Source organism: Lampetra planeri, chromosome 44 (genome assembly GCF_965212315.1).
Source record: "Lampetra planeri chromosome 44, kcLamPlan1.2.h2, whole genome shotgun sequence".
Taxonomy (NCBI): Eukaryota; Metazoa; Chordata; class Hyperoartia; order Petromyzontiformes; family Petromyzontidae; genus Lampetra; species Lampetra planeri.
Window position 1 is genome coordinate 5338467 of NC_136150.1, and position 15618 is coordinate 5354084.

At 50.5% G+C, this 15618-nt stretch overlaps 1 protein-coding gene and 1 non-coding gene across 7 annotated transcripts in view; both read left to right on the forward strand.

Moving 5' to 3' along the window:
- The window catches only part of LOC144732875 (inositol hexakisphosphate kinase 1-like), a 57686-nt gene extending 51068 nt beyond the window's left edge, over positions 1-6618 (forward strand). For all 6 annotated transcript variants that reach the window (XM_078614533.1, XM_078614532.1, XM_078614528.1 and 3 more), the window contains one exon: positions 133-6618. In XM_078614533.1, the coding sequence (XP_078470659.1) occupies positions 133-636 (504 nt within the window). In that variant the 3' untranslated portion in view covers positions 637-6618. The remainder of the gene's footprint in view (positions 1-132) is intronic.
- Positions 6619-13917: 7299 nt separating this feature from the next.
- On the forward strand, positions 13918-14059 carry LOC144732937 (U4 spliceosomal RNA). Its single transcript, XR_013588272.1, has one exon. It is a non-coding gene; the product is annotated as a U4 spliceosomal RNA (small nuclear RNA).
- Positions 14060-15618: the final 1559 nt, after the last annotated feature.

Here is a 15618-nt window from a genome sequence, read left to right on the forward strand (position 1 = left end):
AGTTTGACCAAGTCGCGGAACCGCCTTCAGCCGTGACCGCGAATCAACCTCAGGTGGTCGCCGGGTTCGTGGCCGAATGCGCTGACCGCACAACCGCCGTCACCACCGCCCCTCCCCCGCCTCCCTCCGTAGGTCTACCAGGCGGAAACCAACGACTTCCTGTGCCGCAACAAGTACTACGGGCGCGAGCTGTCGGCGGACGGCTTCCAGCGGGCCATCTTCCAGTTCCTGCACAACGGGCGGCGCCTGCGCACGGAGCTGCTGGCGCCGGTGACGAGGCGCCTGCGAGCGCTGCAGTCCGTGCTGGAGTCGCGCTCCTCCTTCCGCTTCTACTCCAGCTCGCTGCTCGTCATCTACGACGGCACGGAGCCGCACGCGTGGGCCGCGGCGGCCGCGATGACGGCGCCGGATTCCGCCGTGCCTTCACCGTCGTCGTCGTCGTCGTCGGATGCTGCCGCTGCGGCTACGACGCCGCCGCCGCCGCAGGTGGACGTGCGGATGATCGACTTTGCCCACACGACCTGCAGCGGCTTTCGCGAGGACACCACCGTGCACGACGGGCCTGACCAGGGATACATTTTCGGGCTGCAAAACCTGATCCGGATTCTGGAGGAAATCGGAAACGCCAACAGCTGAAGGGCGGGGGGGGAGCGAGATGGACCCCCCTTTCTGTCGACGCCGTGAGAGCCGCCACCGGTTGGTGGCGCAAGGCGCACGCAAACTCAGCAAAAGCGCAGGGCCCCCAAGTAGCACAAGGGGCCCCAAATTGCTGTGGAGAAAGTACGGGTGAGACAAACGTCCACTCGAATTGAGATCCTGATGGACACGGGCGAGCTAATTAATCTCTTCTCAATGCTGTCGTATCCGTGTCTCTCTCTCTCTCTCTCCTCCCATTGCACTCCGTCTCCTGGCCCCAATCTGTCTCATGTCCGCCTCTCTGTTCTCGTCTCTGCGTATCTCCACCTGGCGTCTGTACCTCTTCTGTCGTCTGGCTATGAGTTTATGAATCTAAGTGAGGGGGGCAGGCGGGTGGGCCGGAGAGGGGGGGGGGGCCTACAAATATATTTCTGCTTAGAGCCCCCGATGGCACGGCCGCCGCCACGGTCACCGCCACCGCTTGCCGCCATTGCTACTCCTTTGGCGCGCGGTGTGGGAATCCGTCTTCCTGGTTTTGTGCGTGTGGTTTTCTTTTGCACTAGTCGCGAAGATGGGACCGCAGTCCAAGCGTGCCCTCCACAGAACTAAACAAGGGGCCGGTGACTCGGTCCCTCCCAGCGGGGGGGGGTGGGAGGGGTTCCGAATCGACTCCGTCTCTTGCGCGACGTTTGCGACGTCTTGGGTTGGTATTGCGGGGTCACGGTCCAGGTGGACCTTTTTTGCGCGCGTTTTGTGTTTATAACCAAAGAAGAAGATTCCAACGAAAGCTTTCCACGGTAGCGTGCTGTTTTTTAGCGTATTTATAACCAGACTTAGCTCGCAGAGGCATTTTGAAGATGTTCGTGTGGAAGGCACGGTGGGGGTGGGGGGGAGAGGGCGGAACGTTGGCGTTCTTTGGGGGCGTGGGCCCGTTGCTGGGTTGTGAGCGGCCCTCCCACGCCATTTGGTTTTTAAATGCGCGGTCGCTGTGGCAGAAGTTACCGGCACGCAAAAGGCAGCGTCTTACTCGCACGCACGCACACACGCGCGTGGCGCACGCACACTCCGCTGCGTTTGTCTACGAACTTGTGAGGGAGTGAGGCTGCGTCGCCGTGCGTTTTGTAAACCGGTCGACCGCGTAATTCACGTTGGTACACAGAGGGAATGATTGTTATGATTATTACGGCCGTCATCATCGTTGTTATTATCGTCATATATTTATTTTGTAGAGGGTTATAGCTCCTCTTCTCGATTAAGCATTTTAAATCGCGCGCACACATCTGTTCGGCGTTCGTTATCGTCTGGGTGCTGACGTTCTTCCTTGTACCCACCTAAAAAGCACATTGATTAAGGAACGTAAATACCTGTGGGAGGTCTGACTTTCTCGCTCGGAGAAAGAAAAAAAAAGTAATTGTGGTAATTTATTCTACTGGTTCGTTTTTTTTTATAAACGCAGCACGCATTCGTGCGACGGGGGCGAAAGGAAACCGTTTAGTACGAGAGGAAGATATTTAATATTTCATGGCGGCAGCATCCGGCCTGGCGCTGCGCTGTGGTGGAAGGTAACGGAGGATTTTAACGACGACCCAGAGGTCCCCGTTCACGGCCTTGGCAACGAATGACCCACGCGGCCTACGCTGTAGCTTCAGTTTAGTTTTCAGTTTCATGTATTTGGTACAGCCCTGTGAGCCATTCGGCTCTTGAATTTGCTGCAACCGCAACAAACAAAAAACAAAAACATGAACAAGAAAACATCTTCAAGTGACTATGCGCAGACAGAAAAATCCAGGAAAAAACTGCAAAGTCTTCCAGAAAAAAAGCACAGTACACCAACGCTGTGTGCAAAAATCCCAGTGGGATGCAAGTCAAACAACAACAACCACAAGACAACTTAGATTAAAGCCATCATTCGTAGCGCCGCCCGCGTGCTTTTGGCCGGTGACCCGTGAGGCGGGTCGTTCGTTAAGGCCTCCGACCTGGCCGTCGGTGAGCGTGGGAGCCGCTGTACCCAGCTGGTCGTGGTGCCCTCTTGGCCTGCGTGGGCCCACTGTGCGGATGTTGATGTTGTTGTTGTTGTCACGGGAGCTGATAGACGATTTATTTTTCGTGTACTTCTCTCTCTCCTCTTCGTTTTCGGGTTGTACCGTGCGCGTGTTGTGTGACACGACGTCCGACGTTTCGCTCCGCGTGCTGGGAGCTTCCTCAGGAACTGAGCCGAGCAACTCAACTCTTTTCTTGCCGAGCCAATCCGCGTCAAGAACCAGCAGCAGCAGCAGCTGGCTACGCTGCATCATCGAGAAAGTTCAGTTCCTGAAGAAGCTCCCAGCACATGCAGCGAAACGTCGGACATCACGCCGAGCGGCACATAGCGAGGCAACCCGAAAATGCATTGAGAGAGCCCTCGCCGTGTAACGACGCAACGAATGTTTCCTGAAGGCCCATCCCTGGCCCTTCTTGGCCCCAAGACAGATCCAGATGTTGCTCTGAGGCAGAGGTCGCAAACGGGTTTTGTTTCCTTACCCGTACCCGGCCGGGTACGGGTATCCGTTCCCTACCTGTACCCGTACCCTACCCGAAATGAGTGACAAACGGTGACTCACCAGTGACTCACGGCCTACCCGTACCCGGCCGCACCAGGGTCGCAAACAGGTACCCGTACCCGGCCGGGTACGGGTAGCCGGGTATCGGGTAGGGTACGGGTATCGGGTACCCGGTTGCGACCTCTGCTCTGAGGTTCCAGCAGCGCATCACGGTTTGGTTTTGTGGATGTATATACATTTTTTGCATCAGGTAAGGCCCACTGGGCTACTACACAGCGCTTGTTCATAAGCGACCTGGCTATCACAATGATAGCTCAACGAAGTGGCTTATCGCGTGGAAATTTATAGCAGGCACATAATCTTAATGCACGTCGATTCTAAATGCGGGGAGAAAAACCGGAGGGCCCGGAGGATAAATCCACGCGAGAAAGACACGCAAACTCCAAATATACAGCAGCAGCAGGCGTCAGCGTCGGGATCGAACTCACGACCTCCTGTACACCAGGCGAGGTAGTTAACATGTCCTAGCCACCGTGATGATGATGATGAGAGAGAGACACGCAAACTCCAAATATACAGCAGGCGTCAGGGTCGGGATCGAACTCACGACCTCCTGTACACCAGGCGAGGGAGTTAACATCTCCTAGCCACAGTGGCGCCCCGGCTCGGCATGGCAAACAGCCAGTGGAAAAAAAAGCATCTTAACCAAGAGGCCTCGTGCGGTGACAGAAGGGACTGAGGTGTGCGTGTTTGTGGTTACCTGTCAAAGGTAACTGAACGTTCTATTCAACCCGAGGCAAAGTGCAGGATCTCCGCCCCTGGTTTGAAAGCCACATGGCACGGGCTGTTGGTTTGGTTTGCATCGGCCGAAGAAAGCCACCGCTCAGCATGTCATGGCAATTGTAATCGCAACGGTTCATAATTGACGACAGTGTCGTCACATTTCGATTTAAAGCTTTCGTGATTGCAGGCATTCATCTTCTTGGTTCTTTCGGTAAAGTCACGTAGAAGGGAAATAATAAAATAATAAAAAATAAAACAATACAATAATTCTCACGACGTTTCGGCCACAACACAAGCAGCCGTCCTCGGACGCTGTCTTTCCGACAGACCAGTTCTTCATCTGAGGACGGCTGCTTACGTTGTGGCCGAAACGTCGTGAGAATTATTTTATTGTTTTATTTTTATTATTTTATTATTTCCCTTTTACGTGACTTTACCGAAAGAACCAAGAAGAAGTGTCGTCACAGTGATGAACAATGCAACTGTCACCTGTTCGACCATATCATATATATGAAATGTATATATAAAATTATCAATTGATGTTTGGATCAGGGCATGTAATGATCTGACCAAAGTTGTGTTGTTGAACCCTCCGCCACCCGACACAGCCAAACGCGATCCTGACGATGTCTGACGCAGTTGCAAGCGAAACGTCTCGCCTCTTCACTGTTGAGAAGCGTTCCTCGACTCGCCGGTTTTGCCGCCAAGGCAACCGATGGCAATCGTCAAACGCTTGTACACCACGTGACCATTTCATTTGTTCGGCTGTGTTGGCTGGTGGAGGGAAACGCGCCAAAAAATGTGGCTGAATCGTTACTACGTTCGTCGCAAAAACAAAAAAATTAATGATCGTATTAATCTCAATGATCATATTGGCTGTGATTACCTCCGTGTGTGTATTTATTTATACGACGAATCTGGAAATTTGAGAGGGAGCCGATTTAAAATTATGTTAATCACTGTTTCGTGACATGGCTAGGCATCTATCGCGTACCCCGCTCCAAATTTCAGCCTCAAGTACCCTACACAAATCAAGTTGCGGAATTATATTTTCCATGTTAGCACTTTCCTAATGATGTAATAATTCCATTTTCGCTTTTCGTGGTGAATATTGTGTGACTTTTAGTTTCTCTCTCTCTCTCTCTGTTCTTTGGGGTAACTATGTTTGCACGTAATGGCAGTTATATATATGTATATTTTTGTATGATAAGTTGACAATGATACTAATATTTATTTAACATAAAAATCACATCTGCAATCCACTGCTGGATGATGCAGGCCTCGGCGCGGCACGTGTCGGCCTTGTCATCGTTCGTGTCCCGTTTGTTCCATTTTTTGTTTTGACCATACTTCACCGCGCCGGTCAGTGCGGCTTGGTGTGCAATGATGAGGCAACTGTAGGACCCGATGAGAATCGCTTAATCGAGGAGTCGTTACGAGACTCGTTTTGTATATTTGACTTCAACCACTTTGGCGATGGATTTTTATCGTCCCCCCCCCTTCCACTCCTAGATGGTGTGATGCCTTTTTGGAAAACGATGTACCGTTGGGTTTTTGTTGTTTTTGTGGCAGCGAAGAAGTCTGTTCATGCTATTAGGTTTTTTCGGTAAAGTCACGTAGGTAAAAATAACAACAACAACTCAACACATCCGTCAACAACACTGTGTGGCCCTAACAAGAAACGGTGTTACAACGGGTGACGTTTCGGGCATTAGCCCTTGTTCAGAGCACATGGGCCAGAGAGGGAGTGAGTGGCTGTACCTCTGTGTGGCATCCCCCACGTGCTGTTGAGAAGGCTCCATTGGCCGGAAACGTCTCCTCTTACAAGTCTCTGTCTCTTCATCTCTAGGCAAACTAAGATAACGAGAAGAGACGCGTTTTTTTTGTTTCGAATTCGGCAAAAAATATACAAAAATTACCAACTCAAAATTTCAAGAGCCGCAATGCAACGTGGTGAATACGGAGACGGCGTGGTGGTCCCTTCATCAAGAGCGGTCGCGGAGCGCTCCTCAAAAGAGCCATCGCGCGCGGCCCCTGAGGCCACGGGTTGCCCTCCGACCCCCCTCCTCCTCCTCTCGGGCCACTCTTAGGAGGGTCGCCCCCTCCACCTAAAAACGACGTCGCGTGGCGCGTCGCGTGCCTTGTCGCGTGGCGCGTCGCGTGCCTTGTCGCGTGGCGCGTCGCGTGCCTTGTCGCGTGGCGCGTCACGTGCCTTGTCGCGCTCGCCTCAATGCCGTAGAATGCGCAGAGTAACGCGTCCAAACAAAAAACTAAATCGAAAAAATGTCGATTTAAAGCTTTCGTGACTGCAGGGATTCATCTTCTTGGTTCTTTCGGTAAAGTCGCGTAGAAGGGAAATAATAAAATAATGAAAATAAACATAATAAAATACAATTGTATTTTAAAATACAATTGTATTTTATTATGTTTTATTTTTATTACTGTATTGTATTTTATTATGTGTTCTTTTTATTATTTTATTATTTCCCTTCTACGTAACTTTACCGAAAGAAGATAAAACGAAAAACTTCCTCGCCTCATCCTCTTTGAAGTTTGCGCATTGTCGACTTGTAGCGCGCGTGACCTTCGTCTTTCCCCACCCCCCACCCCGCCCGCCACTGTCACCTGAACATATTAAATGTCGATTTGTACTCGCTAACTTTCGTCTCGGCCTTGGCTGTTCGTGTCGCCGCGTGTTGCCGGTGTTCCGGGCCTCCTCTCGCATCGAAGCCCGGCACACCCCCCCCTCTCCCCCACCTACGAACTCGGAGGAGTCGGAGGTAAAAACAACAGTCAATGCGGATTGTCCATGAGCACAGCGCGGCGTCTCTCGTCTTAACAGGCCGAAAGCGGCGTGCGGGCCAGCGACAAACAGCACCATCGAATTTTTCAAAAACACTCAAATTACACTGGTCAACACACTTTTTCTGGCATAAGGTATTCCAACGGGTTTAAGGTAATTGTGGGGTGCTGATTCCAAATCTGGCATCAGTTTTTGTCTATCAAATATTGAATTTTCAATAAAAACTGCAGAAGAAAAATATTAAATAAATGTGGATATCTACATAAAATGATATTATAAACACACTATCCTAAAAATACAGCACCATATTTTAACACTAAAGCAGTCACTGACTCGCAACAACTTGCAATCATAAGTGACAGAGTTAATTTCGGGTAAAATCAATGAAAATGGGGTATGCCGATAGCATAAATTGAGATGTGATAGAGCAAATCTGAGATCAGATTTGGAATCAGCACCCTGAAATTAGTCTAAAACAGCTGCAAAATTCCAGGCCAGAAAAAATGGGTTTTTTTTGTTGACCAGTGTTATTTGTATGTTAGCAGGTAAGGCCCACTACTGAGCTACAGTGTACAGCTCTGTTTCAGAAGCGACACTGGGCCATCACAAACACGAAGCGGCTTATCGCGTGATAATGTATTGAAGCCAAATGCTCTTAAAGGACGCGTTGATTTTAAATGTGGAGGGGAAGAAAAAAACCAAAAAGACCCGGAGAAAATTCCACGTGACCACGGGGAGAGAGAGAGACACGCAAACTCCCAACTATACGGCAGGCGTCGGGATCGGGATCGAAGCCACGATCATCGGTCTCGTCCCAGGAGCGTATCGAGCGTGGGGCAGCCAGGGGGGGGGGGGGTGCCTTGACCCCCCCCCACCCGTCCACCCTCCCCCCGCTGGTGGCCAGCTACGAGTTGGGCCCCCCTTGGCAGCCACCGAGAGATACATTTCCAACAACGGTGTAAAGGAACAACTTTTATTTTAAACGCGGTTTAAATTATATTTTTATAACCGAAAATGCTTTAATTGACGTCCCATATTTTATTTTAATTCGAGCAATAATGTTTGGCGACCCGTGCGAGACTAATCAAAAATTGGGCCCCACCTGGATCTACCCCCCCCCCCCCCCCGAATCGATTGCCGCATCCACCCTGAACATGAGAAAGTTGTTACGACGCCACTGAACAGCGTCTGCGGGATCTGGTGGAGGGAGAGGGAGGGGTAGGAAGCGAGGATGTGGCGGTGGTTTCAGTTTTCAGTTTAATTTCAGTTTCATGTATTAGGTATAACCCTAATTCTAGATTTGAAGCTTTCGTAACTGCAAGTATTCATATTCTTAGGTTTTTTTCGGTAAAGTCACGTAGGTAAAAAAATCTAAATTAATAAAAGTAAAATAAAAATAAAATAAAAATCACAACGTTTCGGAGGCAACACAAGCTTCCGTCCACGAAACGTTGTGATTTTTATTTTATTTTTATTTTACTTTTATTCATTTTGATATATTTACCTACGTGACTTTACCGAAAAAACCTAAGAATAGGTATAACCCTGTGAGCCATGCGGCTCTTTACTCGGGTGCAACCGCAAACAAAACAAAAACATGAACAAGAAACATCTTAAAGTGACTACACGCAACAGGAAAATCCAGGAAAAAACAGCAAAGTCTCCTAGAAAAAACACCGCACTTCAACGCTGTGTGCAAAAAATCCCAGTGGGATGCAAGTCAAACAATAACAACCATAAGACAATTTAGATTAAAGTTATCAGGCCCTCTTCAGAAATAAATCTGCCCCCATTGGCGTTCCAGCGCGGTTGGCATTGCACCCCCACCCACCCATCCGTTTGGCACGAGGAGTGAAACGTGAACCGATCTCCGTGTTCGATCACCAACTCTCCTCTCTCTCTCCACCCTACCGCATCGGCGTCTCCGCTCGGCATTGCTGACAACGATAGCGAGCGAGCGAGCTTGCTGCTGCTGCTGCTATCTTGGTGTTACGCGGAGGGTCTTACTCACACGACACGGAGGGGCTTACCTCAAGCCAGAGGTCGCAACCGGGTACCCGATATCCGTACCCTACCCGATACCCGGCTACCCGTACCCGGCCGGGTACGGGTACAGGTACCCGTTTGCGACCCTGGTGCGGCCGGGTTCGGGTAGGCCGTGAGTCACTGGTGAGTAACTGTTTGTCACTCATTTCCCAACTTCTTGTCTCTTCTCACAATTCAAGTTCCTAGAATCAACCCACCCGCGCCTGCAAGATGGCTTCATCCCAGAGGTCACAATCAGGTACGTGATACCCGTACCTACCCGGGTAGGGTACCGGGTACGGGTAGGGTACGGGTACGGCCCGGTACGGGTACCCGTTTTCGACCCTGGTGCGGCCGGGTACGGGTACGGGTAAGGAATCAAACCCCGTTTGCGACCTCTTTCTCAAGCTACGTTTCGCCCCGGTTGCCGAGCCAGAAAGACAAATGAACGCATCGATCGCGCACGCCACCCAATGTACCTCCCGCAGCTTGTGGCGGTGGGCACACTCAAGTCGCGTGCCACCAACCCTACTCCGTACCGTGTCAACCCAGACGGTTTATCCCGCATGCTTGTGCAGGGAAATTGAGTTTTCAGGTCCATACGGCGTACAGCCGTTTCAATACGGGCAACAAATATATGAAATGTGTCTATTTGTTTGTGTTTGTCCCTTGTGATGATGGGACTTTGTAGGATGAGCGTTGAGATTTATAAGGGCACGGGGTGACCAATACGGTCTGAGTTGGTCTGTAATCAGGCAAGGGCACTGATCAAGGGGTTTGACAGGTATGTAGTGGTGAGTGTACTAGTGGTGATTGTCTATTTGTTGGTGTTTGTCCCTTGTGATGATGGCACTTTGTAGGATGAACGTTGAGATTTCTAAGGGCACACGGGGTGACCAACAAGTTCTGAGTTGGTCTGTAATCAGGCAAGGGCACTGATTAAGGGGTTTGACAGGTACGCTCCTCCGGCCTAGCGCCGACGTGGGTAGCTAAACAACATCATCATCATCATCCGCATTGTCGGCCGCCTTCAATCCACTGCTGGACGAAGCTCCCCCCCGCTCCCTCCTTATTTTGCGTTCTTGTTGTTGCGAGCCGCTGCCATATTTCAACATCCTAAATGTATCCGCGAGTTGTCGCCCGTGGCGACTCCAGAACGTTGCGCCTCGTGCCGAGTCACAATAATCTCTGCCGCAGCCCGGGGCAGACAGATGTCCCCTGCGAGGTGGCCCGGCTGACGCCTGCAGCCGGAACTGGCAGGGCCCCCTCCACACACTCACCACCAGCAGGTCGCGGAGTGTTGGTGGTGAGTATTTACACTATGAGATCTCTTTTACCAGTGGCAAAATATAATGGTAGGTTTTTACCCTTTTAACTGGTACTCTGATATTGCACTGTTTTTGAGTTGTACGCCTTCTGGTGTCATCTGGCCCTACACCAATGGGGACTAGGCTCTAAAGAAAGCCGTCTCGGGTGTGGGCCAATCAACTTCAAGGACAGTGCATATTATTATCCTGATCAGAGTTGCTTCTTTTTGTTCGCTTTATTGACTACTTGTGTTGTGGTCATTGCAAACATGATGCCTTGAATAAAGGTGTCAGTTTTGTACCAGTTAAAAGGGTAAAAACCTACCATTATTGGTGGTGAGTGTTGGTGGTGAGTGTTGGTGGTGTGATGCCGATGCGGTGGTGGTGAGCGCTGTAGGTGATGATGATGGTGGTGGTGGTGAGGTGGTGAGTGTTGGTGGTGTGATGATGATGGTGGTGGTGGTGAGGTGGTGAGTGTTGGTGGTGAGTGTTGGTGGTGTGATGCTGATGCGGTGGTGGTGAGCGTTGTCGGTGATGATGGTGGTGGTGGTGAGGTGGTGGGTGTTGTAGGTGTGATGATGTGGTGGTGAATGTTGTAGGTGTAATGATGATGGTGAGTGTTGGTGGTGTGATGTTGATGCGGTGGTAGTGAGCGCTGTAGGTGATGATGATGGTGGTGGTGAGGTGGTGGGTGTTGTAGGTGTGATGATGTGGTGGCGGTGAGTGTTGTAGGTATGATGATGATGGTGAGTGTTGTAGGTGTGATGCTGATGTGGTGGTGAGTGTTGTATGTGTGATGATGTGGTGGTGAGTGTTGTAGGTGTGATGATGATGATGGTGAGTGTTGTATGTGTGATGATGTGGTGGTGAGTGTTGTATGTATGATGAAATGGTGAGTGTTGGTGGTGAGTGTTGTAGCCCATGGGCCCCAGACCCCAGCTCGAGTTGCCACCTGCCCTGGTTTTCGCAGGATCGTGCTCTTGTTGAGATAACTCTCCTGCTGAAATCCCCCAAGGCTTCACGGGGCTTCAAATGTCCCAAATTCGCGCGGCTGGGCCACGCGCGGCGCGAAAGGAGTTCAACATCCAATGCATTTTGCGCGTCGGTTCCCACCTCTTCTGGCATTGTGAGATGTCCTTCTGCTCGTCACGCACGACACGTCCCAGATCGTACGTACATCAAAAGTGGAAACCGTAGCCACTACCCACCCCCACCACCACCACCGCCCGCTGTGCATCCGCACCAAAGCTGTGCCAACCATCTGCCCGAGTCCCCCCGAGTGTGGGAATTTGTCGACCAAGTTTGAGTCTCTGCCACGGCCTTGGGTAGGCAAAGGTCAGACGCGTCTGCTAAGTGCAGCGCAGCCCGCTGATGCCGACGCAATGTGTCTTCTATTTGCTATATTAGGTTCGAGTGATCTCGTCTATAATAATAATAGTTCAATTTGTAACGCGCGCAAATTTGCAGACGTAGTGGCCGCAACTCAGAGGCGCGGAGCCAAGCTCAGAGTCGCTCGAAAGCACGTGGTTGTAGAGGTGAGTTTTTAAGTTTCTCTTGAAGGAGGCGATTGAGGTGATGCTGCGAATGTGCAGAGGGATCTCGTTCCAGACTGTTGGGGCTGCCACCGAGAAGCGGCGCATAGACACGGTGACCATCCTGGATCTTGGTATCGAGAGGAGGTCGTGAGTCGCGCCGCGCAGGCATCTGCCGTGTGCCGAGCTGCAAGTTGTCAATAATCGCGTGGATGAGTGTGTGCTGATGAGACCTGGGAAGTCAAAGCCTGCTCCAAAAAGTTCCCTTTTAATAAATAGTGCGGATTGTAAATATTGAAATGGACTAAACCATTATTATTAAAAACAGTTTTTTTTTTTTAATGCAATAACGAGTTGGATTCCGGGCCACGCACGGCTATCAGCGGTGCCACATTACATCAGCGACGGTGGCGTGGGCCCACCTTTCACCAAACCCACACACTGACCAGCGCGGATGGTTAAGCCACTCCCATGACCAACGCAACGAGCGGAGAGGCCTTCATGCAGCAGTGGACGAACAAACGGCTGAGAATTGTAAACGTATCTGGGTTTGGGTTTGGTGCTGTGCTGAGAGATTGGTTACGTAACCCCACTAATTGGGGGGAGTCCAGATTATCAATGAAAGTATTATTTACGACAATGCTTGCCGTCGTGTTAAGGGTTAGCATACTGGACTTGCAATACAGAAGCCTCGAATTAGTTTTTTTTTATCTCCAGGCGCGGCAGATGGAACAATGGTGGCAATGTTTCTTAAATCCCTCCTCGACCTCACTCCGCCCAGCAGTAAAACCTCGACTCCTCTGGCCTCTCTGCGTGCCGTGAAGAAGGGGCCGTTGCCCGAAACGTCGCCTAGCATGTCCTCCCCAGCGTGCTCTTTGACGAACGTGTTGAGTGGAGGGACGCGTGCGGTGGGTTAACGCGTAGGTACTGACACCTCTTTCAAGACGTCCGAGCCCAAGCATGGAAGGCGACGAGACAAATTCCCTGGAGTGGAGACCCCCTTCCGCCAGCAGCGACGTGAGCGAGCCATTGCAGTGCCGCGCCTTTACATAGGGAGGAGCATTGAAACACATTCATCTGCGGAGGGAGCTGGTAGGAACGTTGGGTTGCTCGGTCAATGGCCAGGGTCAACGGCGGCGTGGTGTATTCCGCAAATATGCCCGACTGCGAGGGCGGGCACAAGCCGGCGTGAGTAGGTTAAACGTTGCGTTTTATAAGGGCACCACGGGGTGACCAGCCTCTCCCCACCCAGGCCCACCCCTCCCACCCCCCACCCAGCCCCTCCCCACCCTCCCCTCCCCACCCAGCCCCACCCTCCCCACCCAGCCCCTCCCCACCCAGCCCCTCCCTGCACGACGGACACAATAATCCCCTGTGGGCTGGTGTAACCAGGAGGTTCCTACCAGTATAACTTCGCGTTCATGACGAGGTGGGAGGGAGGCCTTGTATGGCCTGCGACGCCCTCTTGTGGATGCACTTGGTAAACAAGTATAACCCGTAAAAACAAAGTTTTTCACTATACATCCTTTATATGCGTGGCGGCTAGAGTGGCGGCTAGAGTCCTCTCGTCCTCTGGCTTGAGATAGCTGCCACCTATGGGTCAGATGATTGTCTGCCAGCATTAAGCAATTGGTAATTAAATATTTTTAAAAAAAATCCCTAAACAGTGTAAAATTTTGGAAAAAAATTTTCACAAAAATAAATTGTCACGCACAACGAGTCTGTGTGCAAAATGTCAGCTCGATTGGATCACGGGAAGTGGGTTAAAAAACGACCGAAAGATTTGCACGGTCGTAAGCGCGCAAGCAAGCAAGCAAGTGAACTTAATATAAAGGATTTAAAAAAGAACATCGTTCGTACGCGACGTGTTCACGTGGTGCGTGCTACTCGACTTGTCAACGTCACGTGGGTGGTTTCACTCTCCACTGCACCGCGTGTGCTGAAGGCGCAGCTAAATTGGCACGTTGTGTTTACGTGACTGAGCCTTGCGAATTGTCCGTGTTGGTTGGTGGCGGGTGTAACGACGCACTAAAATTTACACGATCTAACCCAACAACAACAACAACAACGAAAAATAAACCTCGATTATGGAAAACATCAGTGTGTCTATACGTCTGGTCCGGGTAGAGTGTTAAATTATTTAAATAGATTTAGTAAAATCCTTATTGTATTATATAAGAACACCAAATGTGTTTTCTAGTGGATGTGTTTATTTTAGTATTTGAATGATCCCATGGCGTTGAGGTAGGACCGCGTCACTTAAGAGGGAACGGGGCCGGCCTCAACAAACCAGCTTTGCGCAGTGGCAGTATCGTAGCCAATGAGGTTTATCCGAGGCGCGATTATTGCTAATTGAAAACTTTTCCCAATACCCCCGCCACGCTGACTTGAAACACAGTCGGCGTCGGCAATTTTTGCAAGCTCTTTCGAGAGCTTTGGCTTGTTTAATGAAGTGTAGAATTGTTTTCTGTTCCACGTGTTTGATTCCATATTGTTATTCCATGAAATCAACAGCACAGTTTGATATTTGCAAGCTTTGCCCCTTTCTTCTTTGGGGCCGTCCATAAATGACGTCACGCGATTTTGGACGATTTTACCCCCCCCCCCTCTCGTCACGGCGTCACAAAAAGTCAGACCCCCCCGTCAAATATTACGTCCCAACGCTCTGCCCCCCCCCCCCCCCCCAAATAAAACATGCTTCAAATAGCTTTAAACTATTGTCATTGTAGTGCGTATTTAATGTGCCGCTTCACTCTGATGTTGTAGGAGAAAACATTTATCAAAAAGTCTATTTCAGGGGTCGGCAACCAAAATAACAAGAAGAGCCATTTCTTTCCAATTCGGTACAAAATTCAGTATTTCAAGAGCCGCAATGCATCTGAGTACATACTGTACATACGTACATATCGTCAAGAAGCAGCCCGTAAAGAGCCGCATGCGGCTCCGGAGCCGTAGGTTGCCGACCCCTGGTCTATTTAAACACATTCCTGCGGAGGGAGCTGGTAGGAACGTTGAGTTTCTCGGTCAATGGCCAGGATCGACGGCAGGGTGGTGTATTCCGCAAATATGCTCGACTGTGAGGGCGGGCACAAGCCGGCGTGAGTAGGTTAAACGTTGAGTTTTATAAGGGCACCACGGGGTGACCAACCCCTCCACACCCAGACCCACCCCTCCCACCCCCCACCCAGCCCCACCCTCCACACCCAGCCCCTCCCCACCCTTTCCTCCCCACCCAGCCCCTATCTACCCAGCCGCTCCCCACCCTCCCCACCCAGCCCCTCCCTCCCTCCCCACCCATCCCCTCCCTGCACGACGGACACAATAATCCCCTGTGGGCTGGTGTAACCAGGAGGTTCCTACCAGTATAACTTCGCGTTCATGAAGAGGTAGGAGGGAGGCCCTGTATGGCCTTGTATGGCCTGCGGCGCCCTCTTGTGGATGCAGTTGGTCAAAACATCAGTGTGTCTATACCTCTTGGCCGAGTAGAGTGTTTCTGCTTAAATAAAAAATGTGTAATGTTATTTTTTCTATCCAATTTAAACTCAATTGTTTATTATATGTTAATCTTGACTGAAAGCTTTCGTTACTGTAGGAATTCATATTCTTTGGGGCTTTCGGTAAAGTCACGTAGATAGAAAATAACGTCGTAGTTAATGTTTTATTTTCTTTGAACCTATCTGCGTGACTTTAATGTAAGACCCATGTAATATAATTGTTAATGCTACGTGAGTTTGGACACAGTTCTAAGTATCTATGACGGGCGATTCCTTTTGTAATTAGACGATCCAGTACCGCTGACCAGAGAGGCTGAGACTCTGTAGCATTACCACGACGAATCCGCCGTATGAATGACGTCACCAAACCTCCCGTCCAGCGGCACACGTGGGAAGAGGTCAGCAAAAGTCTGAGTACTATACAGTTAATTTCCTCATCCAATGAGTCGAGTAACCGACTATCAAAATATTAAATATTTACAAGAATCTTTATTGATA